Source organism: Populus alba, chromosome 12 (genome assembly GCF_005239225.2).
Source record: "Populus alba chromosome 12, ASM523922v2, whole genome shotgun sequence".
Taxonomy (NCBI): domain Eukaryota; kingdom Viridiplantae; phylum Streptophyta; class Magnoliopsida; order Malpighiales; family Salicaceae; genus Populus; species Populus alba.
Genome location: NC_133295.1, coordinates 10285293 through 10302301, shown reverse-complemented (window position 1 = coordinate 10302301; position 17009 = coordinate 10285293). Strand labels below are relative to the sequence as shown.

At 31.2% G+C, this 17009-nt stretch overlaps 1 protein-coding gene across 1 annotated transcript; it reads right to left on the bottom strand.

The window, feature by feature from the left end:
* Positions 1 to 1646: 1646 nt before the first annotated feature.
* LOC118044856 (peroxisomal membrane protein PEX14) lies at positions 1647 to 8408 on the bottom strand. Its single transcript, XM_073412932.1, has 13 exons — positions 8247 to 8408; positions 7566 to 7801; positions 7371 to 7410; positions 7053 to 7244; positions 6641 to 6850; positions 6257 to 6321; positions 6010 to 6124; positions 4727 to 4800; positions 4557 to 4599; positions 4409 to 4476; positions 3603 to 3647; positions 3450 to 3518; positions 1647 to 2295 (listed from the first exon to the last, which is right to left on the bottom strand). The coding sequence occupies exons 1-13, from the start codon at positions 8302 to 8304 to the stop codon at positions 1807 to 1809; spliced, it is 1704 nt and encodes a 567-aa protein (XP_073269033.1). The 5' UTR covers positions 8305 to 8408; the 3' UTR covers positions 1647 to 1806.
* Between the last annotated feature and the right edge of the window lie 8601 nt (positions 8409 to 17009).

Below are 17009 nucleotides of genomic sequence, written 5' to 3'. Positions count from 1 at the left end.
TATGCCACAATTAATAACATTTTTAAAGTTATTTTATCAAAACATTAATCATATCGAAAAAAAGAAAAGAAAAAGAACGCCACTTACAAATGTTCAAGTTTCATGATTTCATTCACAAAAATTAAAAAAGGTATCATTATTGATATAGTTTTAAAATTCAATAGGCTAAAAATAAAAGTTTTTAAGTATATAGATAGAGTATAATTACATGTTCACTTCAATATCCTTTTCTTTAAAATTCAAGAAGTTGATGATAAAAGATTTAGTACTAATAAAACAATAATTTTTTATGGGATTTATAAACTTTTCGATGGTAAAATTAGTTAATTTTAATAAATAAAAAATATATATAAATTTATAACTGATTATTAAAACTTTAATATAATATAATATAATTTAAAATCTTAAACTGTATAAAATTTTAAGAAATAATTTATATTATTTTTTAATATATTCTTATAACATCTTTAACGAGCAGAGGCCATTCCCCACCACTCTCTCTTTCCTACGTTGGCGAGTAAGCTGGAGTCTATGTTCCAAAAGTTCCCAAATCTCCAGTTCCTTGAGTCCCGGCTTGAAAGAGTAGCAAACCCACTGGATGCTATGAGTTGAGCCTAAAGACTGACATTTTGGATCCACACAGATGGCAAGCAAATAATTCTAGCGGCAGAACAAAATTATACTAGAGGTGAGCAAAAATATCAAGAAAATCAAGAAAAAATAATTAAAAAAACTAAACCATAAAAAAAAATTAATTAAAATTTTTAAAAAACTGAACTGAATCGAACAAAAAAACCAAACCAAAATTGAAAAAACTGAGCCATATTCAAAAAAAAACTGAATCGAATCGAAACCGGCCAATTCGAACCGAAAATGATCACCTCTATATACGTGGAGTCATGTAGCCTTGCACAAATGACTCTTGTGTTGCGTCCAGCTGCTCTTCATGATTGGTATTTTCCAATATCATCTCCAACTTCAATTTCTTTTCCTTCTCAAGATCCAACTCCCCCATCAGATTAATATAAATGTATATGATATGAATTATTAATATAAACTCAGGGGTTCTGTATGAAAATTCAGACGCATGAGATATTTGTAGATGTAGTAATGATTATTTTTCAAAATGTTTAAATAAAATAAAATGATAACTTGAGTTTTTTATGCAATATTAAATTATATAAAGTTATTTTTATTTTTTCATTAAAAAAATAAACAATTTTTCATTGAAAACACATCACTTGAGATGAAAACTAATATATCTCTGGCTCTTCAAAAGAAAGAATAAAAATCACCTTCGACCCCTAAAAATTAAACAAAAATTTTTTAGAGTCCATATCATATACTTTTCTGATATCGTAATTGCTTTGCTTCAAAACTAGACAATAAAAGCTACAGAACAATAGCCAAACACGCTCTCATGCTATAAAACTTTTGCTAGCTAAATTTCAGCTTCTGCTGGTCTCAACAGGTGGCAGGTGGAGGGTTCAGAGAGGGTGGCCTCCTGTATAACAGAGAGCAAAGGAAAACCAAAATTATTCTTCACAACTTGGTATAGCAGGCTTTGACATTGGACCAAAAAAGCAAAACCCAGATATGCACGGTGAGCTTAATGAGAAGGGCAAAACACCACGCACACAACAATATACAAAAATATTATCCATTATTTGTAAGGCATAACTTTATTCTCTCCATTATTTGGAATAAAAAAGATTGTACCAGGCTGATCTAACATATTCTTGGGCAGTTGTTTCAAGCATCAAACTGTGATTTGGATCAAGCAGATCGTGCAAATCAAACCCTGCTTTAGTTCCCTTCATGGACTTGTTCTGGCTCCTCCTGTATCTCACTTGAGTTCAGCACTGACCCCCCACCATTAATCTCCACAGCACCCCCTGATTCTGATATTTTTGTTATCCTTTGTAACTCATCAGCTGTGTCTGTTGGATGAGACACAGATCGATCATCTTCCAATTGTTCTTTCTGAATTGATTGTTTTGGTCGTCTGATGGCTTCAGCTGCTTCAGCCATCACAACAGGAGGTGGCCGGGGAGGGACCCATGTGCGCCTAACTGGTTGCTGGTTGTTTTGTCCACCATAAGGTCCAGCCTTTACTTCATCTTCATTATCTATCTCTGCAATTCCAGCATTTTTCCGCTGCAACCAGGGTGCAGTGCTCTCACCATCAAACTGATAGATACCATTGTCTCGTACCTTGGAATTCAAATCTTCTCCGCTCACTTGAGACTGAAGCACCTGGCTTGAGTTATTTTGGACTTGACCAACCTCCCATGGCTGCTCAGACAGGAGAAGGAGAAGTTTGTTTTAATGATAATTCAAAAATTCTTAAGAAGATTCTTGTTATTCAATCATATTCTGCAGCAGTCTAAAACATCTGAAGACATTTTTCCAAGCTATGTATCTCAAACCACAATAATGGATTCTGTTTTTAAGAGTGAACTTAAAAGCCTGTATCAGTCAACTCAGAGCTACTTCTGAATCATCTGATAGTATAAGACATCATGCAATCAGTAAAACTGAGTGTTGGATTAAGTAGACGCCACACCAATTTGTAAGGCCTTTTTCTTCCCCTAATTTTAGCAATGCTCTTGTCAAATATAAAAGACACTCAGGAAAAATTAATTACACTACTCGAAGCAATCCAGGAGTTTTAAATCAGAATAGTGGAAAGGTTGATGGAGGGGGAGGGGCTGGTGACTCTCTGAAGACTGGTTGCATTTTCAGATTTTCATACCTAATATGACCAACTGAATAAGAAAAATTATATATTCCACATTAGCCTATGATTCTATTTGGAGAAGAAGGAATGTGAGGGAGAGCCAAGAAACATCTTGTCAAATATGCATAACATTCATGAGTTTCTTTTTTTCAATAATGATATTCAGGAGTAAATTAATTACTATAATGCATGAGTTTTAAATTAGAAGAGTGAAAGTAAGAATGCTCCGTCCGCATCTAGACAGGTCGATGCTCTGCATCTACATGGCCAACTAAATAGAAAACCCCCCATTTGCGTATCAATCCATGAAAAAGAAGGAAATGTGATGCGGAATGAGAAAACACTCCTTCGGGAACTAATACATGACTAAATAGGAAATTTTGTTCTGTATATTATAAAACAATTTTTTTTAAATAAAACTTTGTTATTTTCTATTTTGCAGTTAAAATGATTTGTAAGGAATCTAGTTATGTCTCCTATTTGATATTTTTTAATAAAACTTTTTTATTTTCTATTTAGCAGTTAAAATGATCTGTTAGGAATCTAGTTCTGTTTCCTATTTGGTACCTTTTCCTATAGTTTAGTTTTCCTATCCCATTAGGTTTACATTTTCCTGACTTTGGTGCCTAAACCAATCACTCTATTTAAGACATTAGAAAGGGGGGCATGAATTTTGATTGATCAATAATTTGAGTCTTCAGTTGCACACCTTAGTTCTAGGCGCAATGCGAGGATTTGAAATTTGCTGACTAGGATTGGGTGGTTGATCATTGATATCCTGCATATAAATCCAGGATGACAAAATTATCATGTCACACAGAGAAGGAAGCCAATTTCAGTGTAAGGACTGGGTCTGACTTACCCTGATATTGCCAGGTCTCTCTCCTCTCCGGACCATCTCCATGATCTGTGCAACATAATTACCAAATGGTTAGCGGAATTCTATCAAAGGCTACTGAATCCATCAGTGTTGCCAAATTGAATCTGTAATAGTTATTTCTTAAGCATCACCATACATGAAGAAAGGTGCACAACATGGAAGGAGGAAAAATTCAGACATCTCAAGTTGGAAACTCAAATTCCAGTTAGAACAAGGAACATCAAGCTCATACAGTTAAGAAATCTTGAGAAAGAAGTTGTCTCCGTTCAATGTTTAAACATTTAGCAAATTTTCCTTAAACTAAGCTGGAATTGGCTTACATTGCTACAGAAAGTATCAAAGTTGAAACTTTCTTCTCTACTAAGCTTCAGATTTCAGAACCCTGTCAATTCTGAAATGTTTCCATCGATCCTCATTTTCAATAATTAACTTGAAACTGTTTAATAAAGTGGTTCAAATCAAATGTCTGACCAAGGAAGTTGAATATCAAAACTCTGGAACTAAGGATTCAAAAATGTCTAAGTAGGGTTCTAAGAAGTAAAAACCTTAAATCAAAACTAAAAAAGAAAACAGAGGTATTTTATGTCCTCAGTTGCATGCCTGTTTCCAATTAATGAAATATGATGCAATTCAACATAAAGAAAGAAAGAAAAAGAGTTGCATCTATGTTTCACTCCAGAAACACCAGCATCATGCAACTATTGACCACCGGTCCACTGCAGCAGGATTAATTCCAGTGGATGCCAGCCTGCAATACAATTGAACAAATTTGTTACACTAGTTCTTACCTCCATATATGACTTAGGGTGTGGTGCAGCAGAGGGTTTAGCAGATGCAGGGTGCGATGAAGATCCCCCTGTCCATAAACTCCAATTAGATGAGATGGAAATTGAAACAGAAAAACAAAAACAGAAAATGAAATGGCTGGAAAATAACCTGAGTGCAAATCAAACTCTGCCTTGCCATTGGTATATGTTTGCTGCAAAAAGAGAGAAATATTTAGAGCTTCAAATTGCTTCGCATAAAACTTGTCTCAATTATCCTGCAAACTTTCATTCCAAATCATGAAGCTTTCAGTGCCCAGTCCACACCTAAGTCATGCTCACCTCTGGATTTGCAACCAAGGCTCTATAATCTTCTTGATCAGCAAGAGAGTTTCTCACACGGTTATCTGTTTGACCTGATGAGGCAGTAAAAAAAAAAATCAACAAACAGATCTTCTGATAGTGTTGAGACACGTTGTCCACAAATCTCAGAACGCTTCAAGATAAAATGCAGGGAATGAAAAGGAAGGCCACAAGTTACAGTTATTTCTCTTGAGGCCTTCTCACTGGTGGCACATGTAATATTGTTCCCAGACTTTTGCAACCAACAAACACTGAAGCTGAAAGCCTTTTTGCATAATTTCAATTACACTCAATGTAATATTTTTGCTCACCAAGGCACCACCTTAAGCATCTGGGCTACAAACCAAGCAGATTACTCAGGGCAATAAAGCCAGATAACTTTTTAATGCATGTATTAACAAGAAAGAGCAACAAACTTGAACAATATTGAACCACTCATTACAAACAAGAAACTGCAACATGCGCAAGAGCAATAACTACTGCGGCCATTTATTTTGTCCATAACTGGCCAACAACCAAAAAGTTCAAAAATAATGTAAACGATATGAATCATTTCTTATTTTCCAAAAAACATTTTGCTTAATCAAAGGTCATATAAGCATAGGAAAGTCTGGTCAATTCATACATCCTTAGACACCAACAAAACTCTGCAAGAAACAAATCCTCTTGTTCTCTCTAGGTTTAACTTTAGCTTTCCTGGATAAGCAACAATAGAATGGACCACTGGTCCTATTATTTAGGTTTCATGACTTTTGCATAATACTTTATGCCAAATTAGAGATGCATGTAGTAGAAACTCCAAATATTTACAAGGTGACAAAACTACAAGTGTAGATTATGATCCTTTTTAATTAATTAGGAATCATGTAATTAGCATGTGAACTTTTAAATATTTCCTAGGAGGTTAAGTTATTTTACTTGGTGATCAAGACCAGTGATTCCTTGTCCTGCAAGGATCTAGGGCTATAACTAGCACAAATAAACTAGTAAAGGAAAAAACCCTGATTTATGTGAAAGCTGCTACAATATACTACACTACCTTGCTACGATAACTTATCAAATCTAAACTATTATTAAGGATTTGCTCCAGCATCGATATGGGCAACACGTGGTAGAAGAATTGAAAATGATCAGCCAAGACAGTGACCTGCTGAATTAGTTGAAAGATAACAACTTTAGGAATGGTTTTCAGAATGCCTGAATGAATCATGTACAACTAGATTAGCCTTAAAATTTTTTGAGCAGGAGTGTCAAAATAGCACCTCCATCTTCTATGAATGTCTTAAAGTTGGGGTGATCATCAGCATCAAGCACTCTGCAATCCACACTCCATTTCCAACAAACAAAAAGATAGCTTTTTTTAATTTTCCTCACAATCTATATGGTTTGCAAAATAGAACATTTACAAAGGGAGTCTCACCACTATTGCATTAAACATATAAACAGTCAGTGCAATGCCTTAATGCCTGTAAAAAAAGGCAATCATATGCCTAGAAGCTCTGAAAGCACAAGTGACAGAGAAAGTTCTTCTTTCACAGATACATTAATAACAAATAAAAAATTCTGAATGGGAACTGCAACAGAAAAGGGACAACAGAACAGCATCTCAACAACATACTTATGCAAGCACATAGAAAGAAATATGTTTGGTTTGATGTCAAAGCAAACATCTTCTCACCTTCCAATCTATGTATGGCAGTGACTCAATTGACTTCATTTGCCTGTACTTGCACATCTAACATATTCATAAATTCCTTGAAGTATCTCTCTGAAAGAGTTGAGCAAGGTTCAACACATTACAAAGAAAATAACTAATCAGAAAAGCCTTTTAAAAGAAACCAGTTTTTCTTTAAGAAAGCGGTGGAAATGAAAGAAATTCTATCATTATCCCACCTTCATTTTTTGAATTCAATAGTTCCTGGCTCGCTCTTGCAACATCAGCAGCTGCCGCTGCTGCTGATTTGGCAGCTGCCGCAGCTTCTTCTGCCAAACTTGGCTTTAAATTAGTTTTCTTCACATTGTCATCTTCTTCTTCCAACACAACCTTACGTATCCAAGACTTCAGCCCGCCCCGGAATAATAGTATTCTGAACAAGAAATATGCTATCAGTTCATGTTGTGAAAATTAACATATAGAGCCTTACAACAACTGGTACATTTATTTACACTAAGATGGGTGTGGGAAACTTATAGATGCAACCCTAAACCATCTTTTGGAAATGGAAAACAATGATATAGGCATTAACAGTAAATGACTAACATGACAGAGTGATTGTGTAGAAGTATTTTGATAATTAACCTTAACTAAAAACAGCTGTTCCAGCACTGAAACTGCCAATAGTCCTACGGCAAAAAGCGACAGCATGATACCAGTGAAACCGAGATCGAGTCAAAGTCCCTACTGAAGAAATTAAAGCAGTAGGAGCAGCTGCTACAGGCTGCAGAGCTTGTGCTGAAGCTAGTGGCTGAGCATTTGGTGTTGATTTCACCTGTCCCTCTGCTTTTCTCATAGGACAACACAAAATTCAATCAATGATGCAAGGATATACAAATCTTGGCAAACCCAAGGACTGCTTATCATGAAAGACAATAAACATCTCACTTTCATATTAAGATCTTATACCTTGATTCAAACTGGTTGCCTGTGTGCTTGGAGTTGGATCCTGCAATTTGCAGAAAACATCAGCAGGGAAAACAAACACATAAAAATACAAATACAAATACATTGAGAATCGATTAGCTCTCGCCAGAGAAAAAAAAATGATTAAACAGGGTGGCATGTAAGAAAGTGGGGAGCCAAAACGAATAATTTGTTTACCGGCACACGAAGAAAAGCTTCATCTATCTCTTCCTTTGTGAGGCCCTTCTTCTCAAGAAACGATCTTCTATACATAACTGGAGAACCCCTAACTTTTGGGTGCGAAAGAAACTTTACAGCATTCTGCACTTGTTCCTCTCGCATTGGTTCCGAGTTCACAAAGACAGACGGAGGACTTTGCTTGATAGCCTCAACCTCAGCATCTTGCTGAATCCCGTTTGTTGGCTGTACATTCCCTGTAGCTCAAAGATAAAAAAACCCATTACTCTATGCTTAGAATTTTTGCTTATATCCTAAGCTTGAAGTAATTTGACACTCTATAAACAAATAACGCCCCCCCCCCCAACCATTGACATCATCTTTGATTAGTCATCCCATAAACAAAGGAGATAGCAATCAATTGCAAGTGTAGTTACGCATCCAATAGCTCTTTTTTTTTTCTGGTTTGCCAAATAAGAAATAATTATTGGCTAACCAAACAGTTTTTTACTTAATTACTTCATCAAACTTGTTAACAACCACAAAAAGAGAGCGAAATTCAATTATATATATAAAAAAAAAAAGGAGATTGAACCGTAAGCATAGCTAAAAACTTAATTAATTGAGCTTCTAATCACATAATTATAATAATAATCTTGTAAGCTCAAAGATATAATATCAGTACAGAGAGGGAAATCGAACCAGGATTTTGATCGGCAGGGCTTGAAGGAGGAGGAGGATCCGATGATTGAGTCGCCATACTCAAACCTCCTCTGTTGACTGAATTTTGAAACCAGAAAAAATAAAATTATAGAGAAGGCCAAAAAAAAAAACAGAGAGAGAAGCCTAGAGAGAGAGAGAAATAAATCTACGAGCCTTAATATAAAGATGATGACGTCGATGGTGCCTGTCAGCCAGAGCTAGTTTTTGCTCACTTCGAAGCTCTCTTGCTATCACTTGCTATTTTTTTTTTTTTCTATTTTTTGTTGTTGGAAGTTTTTTAATATTTTTTCTAATACCAAAAATAAACGAAGGAGCTAATTTATATCTTAGATCCCTATAATTTATCAATAATAACACAGCAATCCATATAGTATAAAAATCACTTAACACCCCTTGTTTGTCCTCAATTTATTTATTTTTCAAAAAAAACGTTTTTTGTTATCAAATTCTCCTTATCTGGATCCTACTTTTCTTTGTTTCTTCAAATAAAAAAGAAGAAAACAAAATAAATCAGGAAAGAATGTGATGCTGGTAGAAGGACCGTGCTGACAAAATTTAAGAATATTAGGATTAGATATGAAGTATATGAAACAATATGGTCGCAGTAGTGAATGTTATTAAACTACAAGGACTGGGGCTAATAATTAACTCAAAAGGACAACAAGAAAGAAACGGTGCGAAAGGCAGATAATAAAATTGCAGTGTTTTCCAAAAATAAATTAATTAAGGTCTTATCTCTCTGCTCTTTTGAAGGAAAAACAACAAATAGAAACGGAAGAATGATTGCAGTGGGTTTTTATTTTATTTTATTATCAATTTCAACTAATTTTCATGGGCTTTTTTGCAAATTAGCCCTACCACTTTTGGGCTTATTTCTTTCTTTCTTCTTCTTGTCAGACCTAAAAGAAAAGCGATAAAATTGGGCCTGCTCGAGATAGAATGTTTTTGAAAACGCTGTTGCTCCTATTAATATTTTTAAATTTCAAACAAATATCATTTTGACGACACTACTAAACGCCTACCAATAAAAATTTATTTTTATTATATTAATCCCATAAAAATTATTTGCAGTTGAAATAATATCTTTCTTATCCCTTTTTTTGAAAGTGGTTTTTTTTTTTTAAAAAAAAAAAAAAACTTTTGAAGTCTTATTTATGTAATAGTTGAATTAGATAAAAAAACTGCCTATCAAATTTTTTATTAACATAATTACATTGAACTCTTGTTGTAGCCTATACTTCTGGATTCGCTTCTTTATTTTTCGTAATAATAATTAAAAAACTGTTTCTCCTACTTGTTGCATTAAAAGCCAAATCACTCGTTTCTAATTAAAAAAGATTAATTTTTTATAACATTTGTAATATATATACCCTTTATGCTTTGCAAAGATATAAAGTAACGTTTTAAGCATTGGATCTCAACATATTATAAACATTTCCCGGTTATCATAGCTCCACCTTTATTTATACATCCTTATAATGGTATTATTATGATATAATTGTCAAAAAAAAAATTTAAAAATATATTAAAATGACATTTTAAAAAAATTATTTTTAAAACCAAATATCAAAATAATTCAAAATATACAACAAAAATAAATTTTTTCACAAAAAAAAAATTAAATCATGTTAGAAATACAAGTTGGCTCTCATTTCCAAACGAAACCTTAGTATAATTTGTTATTATAATTATTAAATAAACTAAAAATGAATTCAGTCAGTTTACTATTATATATAAATAAAATAATGAACAAGTTAATATATTATATAAATCGTATTATAACAAATTGGTTTCATGGTTCACTTTGTCAACACATGAGGTTCATCCATGGTTTGTAAATCAGGTAGCTTTTGACTTCTTCTCTTCTGGAAAAAAAAAGTTGAACAAAACCATCTTCATCCGTCTCTATCGGTGATGTTCTCTTAATAGAAGAAAAGGAGAGAGAGGCTAAGAACGTGGAGACGGGAAAGAAAAAAATTGCTTGAGAGAGATGGAGTTTCTCTAATGCCGGTGAAGATGAACAAGGTGTGCTGGTGATTGTATTGTGCATACCAACTGAATGGTAGGTCTGCCTCGAGAGGGTTTTAAGTATATTGAGATAAAATCATAAAATTATAATTTGAAGAGTTTTTAAGAATCAATATCTAATATGTAAAAGTCTAAGTAAAGAGACTAGTTGTGCATGGAAAATATACATCACCTCTAGTATACCCAACCTGTGGTAAATTGCATTATTGATTAATTATTTTTTATAAATCATGTTTCTATTTATTGGTATATCTAAGATTCAAGAAATTGTTCTTCTTAGTAAGAAAATCCATATCTTATCAAACTCAAACCTAACTATTTTAAAACTAAAAAATTAATAGTGTTTTTTGAAATTTTAGTCAACTCTTAATAGATAATCATAAACTTGTCATGATATTCACTAACTAATTTTTATTATTTTTCAAAGTATGATAAAAATATAATTTTTATTTTTTTTATAAATATACATGAAACTTTTTAGAATTTGGCTGTATGCACATAAAAAAAAACATAATTTTTGTATTTTTTTTTTAATAAGGAGTTTTTTTCTAAAATTTTGAAGAAATATTGGGTCAATAAAAATATAATTTTTATTTTTTTATAAATATACATGAAATTTTTAGAATTTGATTGTATGCACAACAAATAAAAACGTAATTTTGTATTTTTTAAAATAAGGAGTTTTTTTTCTAAAATTTTGAAGAAATATTGGGTTAGTATCTTATAGTATAAGTTTACAATCCAAATATTATATGAAAAGATCGAAAAATATGTGAGGGATCCATAAATAATTTTAAAAATGATCCCTAAATTGTTTCTAAATTTTTGAAAATCATTTGAATTTTTTTTGGCAAAATCACAAAAAAAAAAAAAAAAAAACACATTGGAAAGCCCGTTAGCCACCTTTGCATTGACATATAGATCTACCATGGGGATCAAACCACTCTTGATTCGAAGGTCTATAACTCCATATTTATTGATTGAAAGGTGAGCTCTCGATTAGCTCGAATATGTCAATACAAAGGTGGCTAGGCTTTGAAAGCTTGATTTTCAAGTTTAATCATTTGATGCTTGAATATTCTAGCTTTTTTTATAGTTCACTAAATCAATTTTTAATCCCTAAAACCATTACAAAGAATTTTTTGTTAATTTATTGAAATGATTTGCAAAAGGATGGTTTTTGAATTTAAGGTTAATTTAAAAGAAAGTTGAAGATAAGCTTAAATTGGTTAGAGATGTTGGTTGATGGCAATATAAAGAGTCTTTAGCTATACTAAAACACCCTTCTATGATGGAGCCACTTGGGAGCTATAGGCACTATTTTGCTTTAGTAACATTATCTTTAAGTTTAGTATATTTTTACCAATATTATCTCCATTTTTATCTACAAATAAATGAATCGACAAGATTTTAATTCATTTGTTCAAGATATTGTTGGCCATCTTAAAGCCATGTAACAATTAAAAAAGATTATGGTAGGTGGACAAAGGTTGCAAGACACACAAGATTTTCTAGTTGACACCAGGAATGTTAGCATAAAAACTTTGTTTTTATTATCTTATTTTATTTATTTATCTAATTTTGAATAATTATTTTAAATTTTGGTTTGTTCTGGCCTATTAGATATTTTTTAGGAGTTTATTTTATTATTGAACTTATGTTTGTTTACCACTAGTTTAGGCTAATTAGCTTGCAAACCAAAATGGATCCATTAATGTTAGTTAGATGAGACTATATTATGTTCCTTTGAGCTACAAATTTAGGCAACAAGTTGAAGAATAAACATGAGTTTTACTTTTATTTGTTTATGGCAAAACAATCTTTTTTTACAGAGACAAAGATTATACACTAACTTATCAAATATTAACTGGTTTGGTGGCGTCATTCACATACTTAGAGTTCTTAGATAAATATGTTATTTTTAGGTTTAAGTTTTTCTTTTTTCCCAATACCTTTGATTCTTAGGTATATAGTTACTTCTGGATTAGAGTTATGTTAAACTTGATTTTCAACTTTATAGGTTGTTATCTACTTTAATATAATCAAGAGATCCACATCAATCAAAATCCTAAATCAATGAAATTTCCTAATTTTAGTATTAGTATCTAATGTTTTTCATTTAAATCCTAAATCAACAAAATCTTCTACTTTTAGGAATTAACATCAAATTTATCGATGAGTCTTTTATTCTTAGGGACTGACATCTTTTCTTTAAAATGAAATAAAATAAATTCTAAGATAAGTTTAGAAAATAATTCAGACAATTAATGGCATGTAATTTAGAAGAAATCATATAGCAAAAATACCTTTGTTTTGAAAAAATGTGATAAGAATGATGTTTATCTTTCCTTAAGTATAATCAATCATTTACCTGAATCTATGAAATCACTGTTTATTTTAGGTGGCGAGTTTATTTTTACAAATTTTCCCTTTGTTTACTTGAGAGACATCTTTCTTGTCATGGTGTGAAAAAAGTTTATATTGGTGTGCTATTTGACCATTAAATTTTAATATTTTTATATTATGGTCCTAAACTTCATACTTTCACATGTTAGTCTTTGATTGTTGAGAAATGAGAAAGAAAGTCATCAAAAAAATAGACGGAGAGAAAAATAAATTCTTCATGCACATTCTGATAACAAAAAGATCAATTATGGTGTAATTAGATTTGTAATAAGGAGAGGAATTTCATGGAAGTGGTTTGAAGTATTTATCTTGTAAGAAAAAAAATAAATGGGGGATCAAAAAGTTTTTTATTCATTTATTTTTTTATATTTATTGTAGAGTTTGTAAGTATGCGTGTTAAAAACATGTTTCATGAAGTTCATAAGATGTTTTTAAAGTATTTATAGATGAAGACAAGTTGAAAAAGAATTTTTAGAGTTCAAAAACTTGAACCCTAATTTTTTAGCCATTAGAGATGGCTAGAATTCAATTAAGCAGCCAATGTGTCGTCCATTCTAAAATAATAAAATATATTGGACCACATGTTGTTTTCCCTTTAAAGAAAAAAAAGGAAAGCCATGTATGGGCTAGCCTTTTGATGCACTGCTAGGCTTATTAGTTTGTGCTTGGAGCATGAGCCCCTCTTTATAGGCCTAGACACGATTATCTTATTTGTAGGGCTGAGCATTTCCGGTTCGGTCCGGTTTTAAACCAAAATAAACAACCAATCCAAATTTTTTTTTTAATTTTTTGAACCGAACCGAACCGAAAACCGGTTTAAACCGATTAATTTTGGTTCGGTTCGGTTCGATTTTTTCCCCTTCCAAACTGGTTCAAACCCAATGGTCCTCTCTACTTCTCCTATAACCTTGACCGCAACAACGTCTAACTGCACATAGTGTTGATTAAGGTGATCTAAACAAAACTCAACCCTGCAAATCGGGAAAAAAACCCAAGACCCAAACATTGTAATTAGTCAGTAAAGCCAACCACATAGTCTGTGAATGGGTTACGTTTAGAAGAACTTTATGTCGTTTGATCAACATATTCTGATGGACGTTGATGGGAGTGAGTTTGATTGTTCGAGGGAAAGTTCATCCATTTTATTGTAATTAATCAAATGGCAGAGAAGTTGTAGAAATCCACAGATATGAAAAACAAAAGAAAAGGAAAGGATCTACTATTCCAATTCCATTTATGGCACATACTCGACAAGAAAATTAAAACCCAAAAGTAAAGTGAAAGAGATGCATAGAAGGGAGTGGGGGGGGTGGGAGGGCGGGGTAAAGTGAGATACAGAGAAGGGAGAGGGCGGGGGGCGGGGGCCAGAGGGTAAAGTGAGAGACAGAGAAGGGGGGGCGGCTAGGGTTAGGAAATGTTTGTATTTATACTTGTATTTTTTTTAAGTGCTGGTTAATTGAACCGGTTCAGTTCGGTTGGTTCAATCAGTTTTAGACTTTAGAAACTGAAACTGAACCGAACCGGAATTTTTTTGTGATTTTTTAATCAGTTAATTCGTTTTTTTTTTCAATTTGATTTTTTCGGTTATTTTTTTTCCGGTTTTCTCGGTTTAATTGGTTTTATCGGTTTTTTTTGCTCACCCTTACTTATTTGTTACGTTGCCATCACATGTTTTAGAAAAAAATTATCTTTCAATTAATTTATTAAAATTATATTTAAACAATGATCCACTTATGCCATAACTTTCGATAACAATAGAGTTTTTTTTATTATTATTTTTATGGTAATAGTTAAATTTGATTTATAAATAAATATTTACTTAACCTAATATGCCATTTTTTAAAATAATATGCTTATTGATATTCCATGAGAATACAGTATCTACTTTATTATTGTATATCTTTTAAATTCCTTTTTTCAAGTTTATTATTTTTTAAACTTATTCATACAAGTGTGTAGAAATGATTGATTTATGATTTTTTTTATTGAAACTTAATTTCATGATTATAATAAATTTTTATTTAAAAATACTATTTCTGATTAAAAAAAAACATATTTTTTAAAGCATAAAAAAAAATACATGAATAAGAAAAGGTTGTTTTTTTATTTAAAATATTAGTTTGTTGCTCCTTGTTTCAAGTCATTAGAATTTTTGACAAATAATTTTTTTGATTGCATTAGTTTTTTGTTTCAATAAACCTTGTTGTTAATAAAAAAAAAAAACTTATTATCATAATAGAAATAATTACATGAATGAGAGAAGATAATTTTGATTAAAAACAATTTCTCCAGAATTCTAATCATTGACTTTCTTATCAATATTCATTTTAATTTTTATATAATTAAATAAAATAAAATTTAAAAAATAGCATGTGTTACAAGGTCAAATATTTGTATTTATATTTATTTTTTATTTTTTACAATGAAGATCAACTTTCCATTTGAATCTTTAATTAATATTAATCACTCTTTTAATGATTTATCAATTCATATATTTTTTCAATTCATTTTATTATGTACATACATTATCTTTTCAATTAAAAAATCACATGATTCTAGAAAAGGTATTAATAATGCTTACACCCACATATCTTTTAGGTTAGAAATTACCTTGAAATCTATGTTGCGAGTACACTTGCTAGTTACATAAAAAAAATAGATATAAAGCAATATTCAATATATAAATTTATATGATTTTCATGGTTTAATGTCTAATTTTTAATTTTATTTAAATAGGTATATGATTTTTATTTGTTTTGTACAATACAATATTTAAGTAAATTATTATCAAATATTGATGCATCTTTTAAATGATGATATGAAGACAATGTTTAAAGTTGAAATCATTAATAAGATATATGTTAGCGAAAAATGAGAAAGAAAGTTTTCTACAAAACTAGATAATAATAATAATAATAATAATATATTTTATAAATAGCTTAGTTATAGGAAACCTATTTTACTTTACAAACTTTACTTTTTTCTTTAATCAAAGCATTCTAAACATAATATATTTAAGTTTAATCAAAATTTAAAATATTAGAAACTTATTTAAATAAAGTTAAAAATTAAAATAAATAAATTTAAGCAATTGAAATTGCATTATCCCTCGTGTTTAACAACCTTAACAACTAACATGCCTAAATAAGAGGTTTATTTTGGGGTATTTTTCTTTAATTAACACATGTGTCCTAAAGTTTTCACAAAATAATACAAGCAGAATAACATTTAAAAAAAAAAAAAAATAGAGTTAAGGAAATATTGTTGTTTCTAAGTGTGGTATTTTAAAAAATTTCACTTGAAAATTGTGATATTTGAAGTAAAGTATTAAAATGGATTGGCACAAACTCCAAAGAGATGAAAGAAAAGAAAATAATAAAAAGAAATAATGAGATTAGAGGCATATTAAAACTCCAATGATAATATTTCTAAAACCATTAAAAATAGTTTAACTAGATATATCAACAAATTTCTAGGAATGTTGTCACTAGTGATCGAAATAATCAAAACGCTTAATTCTAAAGCGATAGGTGGATTACTTACTTTTAAATGACACATGTGAATCATGCCAGCTACTATTAATAAACTTTTTTAATGTTTATAGATTCGTCTTATAGAACTCTTTCCAATAATTATAAAAGTATTATCATCAGAGTTTCGGTATCCTCCGGGTCTCATTCTTTTTTTCTTTCCTTTTCTTTTACCTTGTTGATTTCAGAGAAGATAAGTCAAAAGAAACTTATCTTATTCATTAACTGGAATTGGCTATAAATAGCCTTACAAGGAATAACAGAATTGCAGAAGTCTAGCTCAACAATTCCTAAAGAAAAGGAAACAGATAAGACCAGATCAAGCTAAGCTGAGTGGTCCTATTAAATAGGAATATGCATAACAAACAGAAAGAATAATTCAAAGTTGAAAAATAACAATGAAATGAACTGCAACTTAAAACATTATTTCAACATCCTCATTTAAACTGCATGCCAGTTGCATCAGTTTATACTGGGCATAGAGCAGATTCCCATTAAACCACGCAGCTTCACAAAAGCATCATTCTTCAATGGTTTTGTCATTATGTCTGCAATCTGATTCTGAGTGTTGCAGTGTATTACTTCCACGACCTCCATGTTGGTGAGCTCTCGAATGAAATGAAAACGAACATCAATATGTTTGCTGCGTCCGTGTAGTACTGGATTTTTGCAGAGCTTAATGGCAGAGCTATTGTCACAGTGGATTGTTGTAGATTCCTCTTGATTTTGTCCCAATTGTTGCAGAATTCTTCGCAGCCATATAGCCTGGCACGCACAT

Bases quoted from the DNA above. Each gene is read 5' to 3' on its own strand.
- LOC118044856 (XM_073412932.1), bottom strand. From the start codon at position 8,304: ATGGCGACTCAATCATCGGATCCTCCTCCTCCTTCAAGCCCTGCCGAT. The intron at 7,411-7,565 runs GTAAACAAATTA...TGCAAATTGCAG, and splicing joins AAGCTTTTCTTCGTGTGCCG to GATCCAACTCCAAGCACACA. The intron at 7,245-7,370 runs GTATAAGATCTT...TGAGAAAAGCAG, and splicing joins GGCAACCAGTTTGAATCAAG to AGGGACAGGTGAAATCAACA.